This window comes from Agelaius phoeniceus, chromosome 27 (genome assembly GCF_051311805.1).
Source record: "Agelaius phoeniceus isolate bAgePho1 chromosome 27, bAgePho1.hap1, whole genome shotgun sequence".
NCBI lineage: Eukaryota > Metazoa > Chordata > Aves > Passeriformes > Icteridae > Agelaius > Agelaius phoeniceus.
Genome location: NC_135291.1, coordinates 3,185,992 through 3,196,303, shown reverse-complemented (window position 1 = coordinate 3,196,303; position 10,312 = coordinate 3,185,992). Strand labels below are relative to the sequence as shown.

The window sequence follows — 10,312 nt, the reverse complement described above, 5'->3', positions numbered from 1 at the left end:
TATACTGGGCAATGGCCACGTGGGCCCCCAAAGATCCCCCCAAGGGGCTCAGCTTTGGGCTCCTGCAAGATCCAAACCTACACACACAGAGAAAAAAAAACCTGCCAGAGACACCAGATGATATTTGGGGTCAATTCCACAATCTGCGAGCTCCAAACACACCCCAATAAAAAAACCCTCTCAGGGACTCCCCGACAGATTTGGGACGAGCTCCCCCTCCCCACTGAGCTGCAAGACGAGGTGGGGGCGATGGTCCCGTGGCTGCGGCCACAGGGGGCACTGGAACCTCCTGTTCCTCCTGTTCCTGCTCCTGCTCCTCCTCTTCCTGCTCCTCCTTTTCCTCTCTCCCTCCTCCTCCTCCTCCTTCTTCCTAATCCCACCTCCTCCCCAGTTCCTGCCTTCTGTGTATTTAGACTGGAAACCCTTGCTTGTTTTTAGGACTAGAACAAAGATCCCAGATGGAGCAAGGCTTGCTGCTTTTAGTCAGAACTATCAGTGACTAAAGGTCACGTTTCCTTTGCTTTGGTCCTGTCCTTGTTCTCCTCAGTGTTCAGGCTGGGCTATGGGGTGTCCTTGTTTGCTGCATTTTCCGAGTTCCTCTTGCATCCTTTGGGCCATGGGCTGTGCCCTGGGAGGGTTCTTTGTGCTCCTTTGTGACACAGGAGAACCTTCCAGGCGGTTTCTGCGTGAGCTGCTGCTGGGATGTCACAGGAACAGCGCCACGTCCCCGTGGTGTTCCCGTTGCTGTGGGACACGGAGGCCTCAGTGCCCAGAGTGGCTCTGGGCTCGCTGCCGGAGGATCTTCCTGCCCGAGGCATTCTCAGCAGCCAGCCCAGCCCTGTCCTTCTGTGCTTGCAGGGCTACAGGCTGCAGGCGTGTGCAGCGCAGCCAAAATGATCCAGCACGTGGCTGCTGCAGTTTGCACTCTGTACTCTGTGGCTTATTCGGGGTATTTTTTAACCCACTTGGCACGTAAGTTGAGGTTTTCCCTCGGTGCAGCATCTGTGGCTTTGGGCTTGCTGTGTGCTTTCTGTTCTTCCTCTGGAGCTGAGTTGACTTTGGAATCAAATGGCCATGAAGACACCATTGCTTTGGGAGAGTTCCTGCCAGCAGCTACAGCTGAAAAAGGGGGTGTCTGCAGCCAGCGGGGCGTGCACAGCATCTGCAATGAGCCCTGGGGGGTTCTGTTCCCTCAAGCAGGGAGTCTTTGCCAGTTCCATCTGAGCCTGGAACTGCCTCCGTTTGCTGCTCCAGCCAAGAACTGACCCAGCCCAGTATTTTGTGCTTGTTCTCTTGCTTGCTGTGGGAAGGGACTGTGGCTCCTGGATGGATGCAGTGAAAGCAAAATGCTCTCTTGGGGTTGCCTTGCTCCGTGGCATTTCCCAGCATTGGCAGTTTTTCTCCTAACAGCATCTGGTTCATGTTCCCTCTCCCATTGCAGGGCACCTCATGTCTGCATTCCGAGCAGCTCCTCCTTCGGTGAGTGGGAAAGGAACCTTTGGTGTTTGGAATTGTGCAGCAAGTTGTGAGCTTGGCATGTGGCAGTCGAGGGCCAGCCTGGGAGGCTGAAGGAAAGTTCCTGTCAGTGTCTCTGCAGCAGCAGCAGCAAAGGAATTCCCATCAGTTTTCTCCTTTTCTGCTGAAGAGTTTTTGAAGAGCTGCAGGTCTGGTTTTGCAGGCAGAGGATTGCTTGCTGGCTTTAGCCATGGTGGAATATCGAATTCCCAACAATAAGTGGCAATGTCGACTTTAGCCCATTGTTAGTTGGAACAGCTCCAAACCCCATTTCTGCGTAGTGCAGCTGGATGTGCAGCTGAGGATAAATAAGGTGATAACTGAGATAGAACTTCCTGTCCCTCATGCTGCCGTCTGTCCACAGGGCACAGAAGCAGCACCAGCACCTCCTGGGGCTCCCTGTGCTTCCGAAGAGGAGGTCAAAAAGGAGGAAGACAGCAGTGAGCTTCCCGCTGCTCTGGGGGACGATGGTGAACTTCCCTCAGCGCCGGGAGATGACAGTGAACTTCCCGCTGCTCTGGGAGACAAGGGCGAACATCCCGCGGGGTGGGAATGCAACGGCGAGGCTCCCGCGGGGTGGGACAAGGACAGGGGACATCTCCCGGCCTGGGACGAGGACGGTGGATGTCCCCTGGTGTGGGACCAGAGTGGCCAAGCTCCCACGGAGTGGGAGGAGGACAATGGACATCTCCCAGTGTGGGATGAGGATGGAGGACATCCTGTGGCTTGGGAAGAGGAGAGTGAACATCTCCCAGCATGGGAAGTGGACAGCAAACATCCCCTGACTTGGAACGATGATGACGAACCTGCAGCGTGTTGGGAAGAGGATGGAGAAGCTGCAGCATTTTGGGAAGAGGATGGAGAAGCTGCAGAATTTTGGGGAGAGGATGGAGAAGCTCCCTCTGCTTGGGAAGAGGACAATGAACCTCCCTCCGCTGTGGGATCCTGGGCTGAACATTCTGACAGCAGCACAGCCGGGCAGCCAGAGGGGAGAGGGGAGTGGTGCCTGATGCAGCTGAGTACGTCTGCTCTGTTCCTGGGTGCCCGAGCAGGTGCTGTGTGTGTGTCTGGGCATCAGCTGCACCCAGTGTTGCTCTGCAGCTGAATGTCACCGAGCCATTTATTGTCCTTCCCCAGCTGACACCAAGGGGCTCACGGCCCCAGGGAGTGGGGCTGCTTCTGGCTCTGCTGCAAGGCAGGGTCTCACTCTGGGAGGGAGCGTCTTCCACGTGGTTTCTTTCAGGGAACACCGTGAGCGAGGAGGAGCCTGCCGAGAAATACCTGGAACTGGAGCAGATTGGCCAAGGGTAAGTGCACGGCAGCTGCTGCTGCACAAGCAGGGGTGGGTGTTGTGCTGGTGCAGGATCAAGTGAGAAGTCAGGAGAGCTCCAAGCACCTTCAGACACTGGGCTACCATCCTGCTGTCTCTCAGTCCTGATCAGAATTGATAACTGTGGTCAGAAGGTGCCGTCAAAGGCCCCTGAGGCTGGCAGTGTCCTGCCTGCAGCAAGGAGCAGGACCTGGAAGATCTTCTGTCCCTGGAACTGGATTGCCTAAAAGAGCAACTCACCATCTGGTGACTGTCAGAAAACAGTTCTCAAGAAGATTTCTTTCAAATATTTTCCTTCAAAAAAGATCCACTGGTCAGGGTTATCAACCTAATGGTTTAGAAACAGAAACCAGAGATGAACTAATAAGTGCTCTATTCTAGCACAGGTAGCAGACCCCATCCATTCAGTAACAGACACAGAGCTGATGCACTCTGGGGGAAAAAGCATCACCTGCCTGATGGCAGGGCCCTTGTAGAACCTGCAGATCTTAGGCAGGAAATGGAAAAGGATGAAATGCATTCTTTTCCAGTTCTTTAGACAGCCATCTCTCACCTCAGGTTTTGAACTAAAGCAATTCAGCGTGGACTTTGGGATTTGCTCCAGCCCAATTCCTTCATGTTGGGTCTCAGTTTTCTCCTGCACACCTTGCATGGCAGAGGGCTGGTGGCTGCTGTGCTGTTGTTGGAAGGGTCGATGCAGCCAGGTGTTTGTGAACGCTGCAGGCAGCAGAGATCTCCTGTCTGGGCTGGCTTTCCCTGCCAGGGCCTAAAGCGCTGCTTCTTTCTTCTCTGCTGTTTTGTCTCCAGGGCTTTTGGAACCGTTTATAAAGGACTCGACAGGGCCACTGGAGGAGAGGTCAGTGCCAACACGCCCAGCACGTCTGGCAGCTCTCCAGGGCTTTCCCCTCTGCTGGGAGCTGTGGCTGCAGCTTTGGGGGCCAGCAGAGCTTTCCTGCCCAGGCTGCTCCTCTGAAGGCAGAGCAGTGTCAGCCTGCAGAGCACAGCTGGGACAGACTTGGTCCTTCTGAAGCACCAAAGGAATGCAAGGAGGGCAGCGGTGTCTGTCAGAGCAGGACACGCTGGCTTGGCCTTCATATCTAAAAGTGTGAATGCATCAGCTGCTGGAGACTGAGGCCCAATTTATCTTCATCCCAACCTCAGACAGGAACATTATTTAGCTATTCTTAGCTAAACTATAACACTATTATGTCCATCCTGCCTTTCATTTTCAAAGGATACCTCAAGGCCTAATTAGGGAGAGATCCTGCTTGGGCTCAATTTGGGGTTTTAGTCCTACTTCAGCTGTTCACAGAGAGTGAGGGAGAGAAATGAGGAGATGGATATCCAGAGCAAAGCTCTCTCCTAAACCCTGAAGTTGTGTTTGGTCTGGTGTCAGTGACAGCCTGTGACAGGGATCACCTGAGCAATGGGTGTGTGTGTCTGCTTTGTTGTGCAATCCCAAACAGAGCAGTTGCATCTGAAATCATGACCAAATCCCATAGAATTGCTAAGGGGTTCCTGGCTGTTTTGCTCTGTTTTCAGAGAACCAGAATTACCTCCTGCTTGCAAAATGGGTTTGAATAATAATAGTAGGAGTGTTGAGGCCATTTGAGAAGACTGTAGGTGCAGAGAATGTTGTTAGAGCTTTGAGGCTGACAGCTGAGGGACCATTTCTGCAGAGCTTGCAAGGCCAAATGTCTCTGGCCATGTGTCCTGTAAGCAGCCCCCAGCTGGCAGAGCAATGGGCTGTGGGAATGGCCCTTGCTGAGCTCTGTGTCCCATCCCAAGGCAGTTTGGCACAGCCTCGCTCCATTGCTCCAAAAAGACTCGCTCCGTGTTTGCTGTGGCCTCCTGCCACAGACTCCTCCAGTTCAAAGCTGCAATGTCCCTTCAGGTGGCCATCAAGAAAATGAGTCTCAGAGGGCAGAACAGGGAACGAGCTGTGAATGAGATCCTGCTCCTGAAGGACAAGAAGAACCCCAACATTGTCAACTCTTTGGACAGGTGAGTGATTCAGCTCTGATCCCGAGCCCGGGCCCTGCGTTAACCTTTCCTGGCATCAGGAGTCTGTAGCCTGTTTTGAAAATGCCTGACCCAGCCACATCTTCCCAAAATAACAGCCTGGCAGTTCACTCCCTCCACGTGCTTTTGTTGCTTTGCTTTGGTTTTTCCTTCAAGTTGACCCCGTTTGCTGTGTCTCCCAGCAAGTGCTGATAAACCACAGCAGAAATTATTTCCCTTGGCTTCTTCTTCCCAGCCCTTTTCCATTGCTACAGATGCCAGGAAGATCGGGTTCTTGTTTCCAGAAATGCCTCATTTGCCCATTTTTCACTGGCCTTGCCTGTTTCTGAAGGGACTTTCTGAAAGGTTTCCTGACTGCTTTTGTCCCAAGTGCTGCATGGCCTCCTCCCCTGGATAACCCTGGCAGTTGTGTTGCCTTGTTCTGGAGGGAATGGTGGAACTGATGAGTTCAGAAGCTGAACCAGCTGGGGCCAAGGGTTGTGGTTCCACATTGATCTGGGCTGTTGCTAAACTGCATTTTTCACCTGCTTGCCATCTAAGGCCTCTCCTTTCTCACAGGTGTCTCCTTCCCCTTTAGACTGTGCAGATTCCAAGGACTGTGCAGCCTGGCAGGAATGTCTCTCCATCTGATTCTGTCCTCACTGACAAGTGACCTGGAAACAAAACTCCCCTCCAGGCTTTTCCATGGGGGAATTGAGCTCTGCACTTTCATCTCCATGCCATTGCTTTCCTCTTCCAGCTTCCTTGTGGATGGAGATCTCTGGCTGGTGATGGAATACATGGATGGAGGAACTTTGCGGGACGTTGTCAGACAGACACGCATGGCTGAAGGAGAGATGGCAGCTGTCAGTCGGGAGGTGAGGGATCCTGCTTGTCACTCCCATGGCTGGGACACGATGGTCCTTCCAAACAGGGTGTGAGAACAGGAGTGGCTCCATGCTCAGGGCTTTGTTTCTGTGTTGTTTTCATGAGCTGGAGAAGAAAGAGCCTCTGCAGTGAACGGCCTGCCAGCATCACTGCACTTCTACTCTGTTCTTGTTCTTTCTCCTGCTGTTGTGGTACTCTCTGTCTGCTTTGGATTTGATTTGCTGTTCTCAGCTTTGCCTTGAATTATTTACCTGGAGCTTGTGTGCACTGCACTCCTGGCCTGTCACAGCAAAGCTGCTGCTGGCAGAATTCTGAGCTGTCCTTTCTGGTGTGATATATTCCAGCCATTGGTTTTTGCCCTCGTGTTTCTTGTTCTCTCTCAGTGTCTGCAGGGCCTGGATTTCCTCCATTCCAACCGGGTGATCCACAGGGATCTGAAGAGCTCCAACATCCTCCTGGGCATGGACGGCTCTGTCAGGCTGGGTGGGTGTTCCTGGCCAGGCACGGCGCTCCCGGGCTGCGGGGCTGGGGCTGCTTCCCAGGGAGGGCCAGAGCCCCACAAGGGCTGCTGGGGGCACTGCCCAGCCCCTGCTGCCAGCTGAGAGCGGCTGCCCCTGCAGAGAGCTCAGGAGAGGAGCAGGGGGCCAGCAGTGCCTTTGCTCTGGCCATGGCCCTTCCAGAGGGGCAGCAGTGGGAATCTAAAGCTCCAAGGGAATCAGTAAAAGCCACTGCAGGAAAGCTGAGGGTTTCTTGAAGGGCCCAGTTCCATCTTTCCTTGGCTACAGCCCTGAGGGCTTTTCCAGCTGACTTCACTACTACACTCTCAGACTGAGTGTGGGGAATCTTTGTGCTTGGTTTCCTCATTGCAGCTGCCTTTGACAGGGTTTCTTTCTGTCCTCAGCTGATTTTGGCCTCTGCGCTCAGCTCAGCCCTGAGCAGGACCAGCGCAGCTCCATGGTGGGCACTGCTCACTGGATGGCCCCAGAAGTTGTGACCAGATCTCCTTATGGCCCCAAGGTGGACATCTGGTCCTTCGGCATTGTGACCATCGAGATGGTGGAAGGAGAACCTCCTTACTTCAGGGAAACGGCGGCCATGGTAAGAGGCAAATTCTCCAGTGGCTGCAGAGGCTGCGAGCACAGGGGGACCCTGCACTGGGAGCAGCAGCTGGAGGTTTCTGCACATGGGAAGGGAATTCCCAGAGGACTTGTGCCTCCACACAGACGAATGTTCTGCAGTCTCCAGCAACAATTTCCTTTGGGCTTTTCGTTGTTGCAGCTCTTCTAGCTGAGAGGATGACCTGGAAATATGAAGCAAGTGCATCAGCTCTAATGTTATCTTGCAAGAAAACCCCACACCATCCCCAAATCCCAGCCCCAAACCCAACAAGATTTCTGCAGGAGTTTCTAAAAGAGGTTTTGCAAGATGATCTGCCCTGATTCTTCTCACTGGGAAACTTGTTGAAAACATGAAGATGATGGTTTAACATCCCCATAGTCTAACATATTTCTTTCCTAGTCCAAGCTACTTTTTCTGTGTCACCAAGCCTGAGCTTTCAGCATCACAAACCTCCTGTTTCTTGCCTGGCAGTTTCTGGGATGGGGCATCAGGAATGCATTTACTTGAGTGTCAGTGGCACTGCAGAGATGCGCTTGATGGAAGAATCCTCTGAAATAACACAGGCAGACCACACTGAATCTGGAAAATGGCCTGTAAAGCTGGTGTCCATATTTGGAGAAGCAAAATGGGCTATTTCTGATGGAGGTTCCTACTAACAAAGCCAGCCAATGAAACTGGCTCTCAAGGCGAGATCATTTGGATGTTGCAGTGGCTGTGGCAGCCCCAGGGTTTGGGTTTTTTGCTTGGCATAGCAAAATGAGCTCTGAGCAGCATCTCTGGCAGGGAGGAAAGTGGCCCTGGCGCTGGGGCTGAGGCCCCGGGGTGGATGTGAGCCCGTGTGGGTGTGAAGGAAGCTGGCAGAGCGCTGAGTTTGCTTTCCCTGCAGGCTCGCGCTCTGATCCGGCAGAACGGGACCCCGCAGCTGCAGGAGCCCCGGCGCCTGTCGGCTCTGCTGCGGGACTTCCTCGAGTGCAGCCTGGAGCCGGACGAGGAGCGGCGCTGGGCTGCCCAGGAGCTGCTGCAGGTGAGAGCCAAGGGCTGCAGGGGAAGCAGCAGCGCCAGGGAGGGGTTTTCTTGTGGGGCCCCCTCCGATAGTCTCCAGTCTCGCTGCGTTCCACGCGCAGAGCGAGCAGAATCCTCGCCTGCTGTGGCCTGGCAGGCTCCTTTCGAGCTCATCTGGACCTGGTGCCCCACAGCGAGCAGGGACATCTTCAAGCAGCTCAGGGGCCTCAGAGCCCTGCCTGACCTGAGCTTGGATGTTTCCAGGCAGGAGGCACCTCCCACATCTCTGGGCACCCCCTGTCAGTGTTTCCCCACTCTCCCGGTTAAAAAATTCTTCCTTAGATCTAATCTGAGCCTGCTTCCCTCGATTTTCAAACCATTTCCCTTTGTCCTGTTGCAACAGAGCCTGTGAGGAACTTGACTCTGGAAAGTAACAGTTCATTTCTTTCCTTTTTATCCTTTGGGCAGCACCCATTTTTATCATCAGCCAAGCCTCTCTCCAGCCTGACCCCTCTGATCACTGCAGCAAAGAACCTGAGGGAGCAGCAGAGCAGATGAAGCACTTGAGGACAGCTTCTTCTTACAGTAGTTAGGACAATTAGTTAGTCATGGTAGTTAGCACTGGTAGTTAGTTAGGGTAGTTAGCATTGCTAGTTAGTTATGGTAGTTAGAGCAGCCTGTTTGTTATGAAAGTTTTTTGAATAAAAACGCTCTTAAACCTCAACTCCCCTAACGTGTCCCTTCCCTCTCCCGCTGTGACTCAGCTGCCCGGAGCAATGTGAGGGGAGGGCGGGCCCAGCCTGGCCCAGAGCTGAGCCCCAGCAGAGCCCTGGCAGAGCCCAGAGCAGCCTCGGCACCTGCAGAGTCAGCCTGGAAGGAGGCGCTTGGAGCCTTCTCGGCTGCACCCGGCTCTTGGCTACAAACTGTGTGTGCTGGAAAATGCCACCGGCTCTGCAGGAGGGCAGAAGGGGCCCGGGGAAGGCCCAGGTGCTCCATGCAAGGGAAAAACCTGCCCTGGGTTTGTTATAAATAACTAGGTAGTGCTGGCTTTTGCTATTAGGTATTGACTTCTGCAAAATATTCTTAATCACAATGAGTTTGATATAGTACAGTTTGTAATCACTTTTCACTGCTTTTGCTATAGTATAATTTGTCAGCTCTTTGTGGCCAATGCCTGGCCCCTGTGTAGCTCATATCCTCAGAACATCATTTATGGATGATATTTTAGTTAGTGGACAGTGTGAAAAACATACATTATAGTTTTGGCTTTTGCAAAATATTCAAGTGGATGCCATGTGTTGTGCATTAGAATGTTAACTTTTACAGAAGTAGCTGTAGTTGTGAAATAAGAACTAATGCCTTTATTTTTGTAACTAACTGACAATAACAACTCAGAGATATTTGTGAAAGAGCTAATGTTCATTTAAAGTACTTGTGGAAGTAGCTAAAAGCGTCTGCATGGTCAGATAACATCTAAGGAAGGGATGTGATGAGGACCCCTGCCGCTGACCCTTCCACTGTCAATAACTGTCACCTGCTGAAACCACAGAACAGGGGCCCTTGTGAGGCAGTGACACACAACCCTCAAAACAGCAATCCACGATTCCTGCACGTGCTCTAAAAAGGCGAGTTGGGGGTCAAACCAACCTAAAGAATTCCTGGAACATGTAAATGAGTTCCAGGAAATGTTTGAATATGTATAATCATTATGAATATGTATTTGAACAATACAATGGAAAAAGTAGACAAGAAGAGTTGCTGTGGTTAACCGGTGTGCCTCTGGCCATTGCCAAGCACCAGCGCTGTTACTGATTTGTCCCTTATTATTCCTTATTAAACTTTTAAAAATTCTAAAGAGTGAGGCTCATTTCTCACAAAACCCAAGGTGCTCACCCCTTGTTCTTCCCCCAAAGCCAGGATTTGTCAAACCTAAACCTTGTCTGGACGGAGGAGAAGGAGGCTGCGAGGAAAAGGAAGATGCACCGGTGTGGAGGCCCATGGGAGTCTCAATCTCCCACCCGTGTAGGACTGGTCCCTAATAAGAAGAATAGATTTCAAGGTTATGGTGACAAGCTTGCTTCTCCTATAGATCTTTGCCGGCACATGCTGATTTTTGGAAAGTTATGTTACCCCATTGGCCTGTTGGCCTAATTACCCTAGTTCACCGCTATTACCCATCTTTGATTAGTCCCTAGCTCTCTGTCCCTCCATTGGCCCCAGTTTACTGCATTCCTCTGCCCCTGTTTCCCTATTAGCTGTCCCGACCCTTAACCCCTCCTTTGCACATTTTCCCCCATATCCATTGGACCCTGACCCTCAGCTCCACCCTCACTACCCCATATAAAAACCCCCTGTGCCCTCAGCTTGCACCCTGTCTTTGTGCCCGGACCCTGTTCAGCTCTGTCCCCTGCTCCTGTACCAATAAACCCAGTTTGCTGCAGAGCATACACAGACCCA

General features: G+C 52.5%; 2 protein-coding genes across 2 annotated transcripts in view; both read left to right on the top strand.

Moving 5' to 3' along the window:
• The window catches only part of LOC129132012 (uncharacterized), a 292,843-nt gene that overhangs the window by 164,545 nt on the left and 117,986 nt on the right, over nucleotides 1–10,312 (top strand). The gene's annotated exons all lie outside the window — the stretch shown is intronic.
• LOC143695829 (serine/threonine-protein kinase PAK 3-like) lies at nucleotides 1,983–8,413 on the top strand. The gene is made up of 9 exons (XM_077191044.1): nucleotides 1,983–2,061; nucleotides 2,759–2,822; nucleotides 3,653–3,701; nucleotides 4,740–4,849; nucleotides 5,607–5,724; nucleotides 6,118–6,217; nucleotides 6,636–6,832; nucleotides 7,740–7,877; nucleotides 8,324–8,413. Exons 1-9 carry the CDS (start codon nucleotides 1,983–1,985, stop codon nucleotides 8,411–8,413), a joined length of 945 nt encoding a protein of 314 aa, XP_077047159.1.

What these genes read in the sequence shown, in the direction of transcription:
- LOC143695829 (XM_077191044.1), top strand. Translation starts at nt 1,983, where the DNA reads ATGGTGAACTTCCCTCAGCGCCGGGAGATGACAGTGAACTTCCCGCTG. An exon ending in AAGGGCGAACATCCCGCGGG is followed by an intron (nt 2,062 to 2,758) that starts GTGGGAATGCAA and finishes GGTTTCTTTCAG; the next exon opens with GGAACACCGTGAGCGAGGAG. An exon ending in CTGGAGCAGATTGGCCAAGG is followed by an intron (nt 2,823 to 3,652) that starts GTAAGTGCACGG and finishes TTTTGTCTCCAG; the next exon opens with GGCTTTTGGAACCGTTTATA.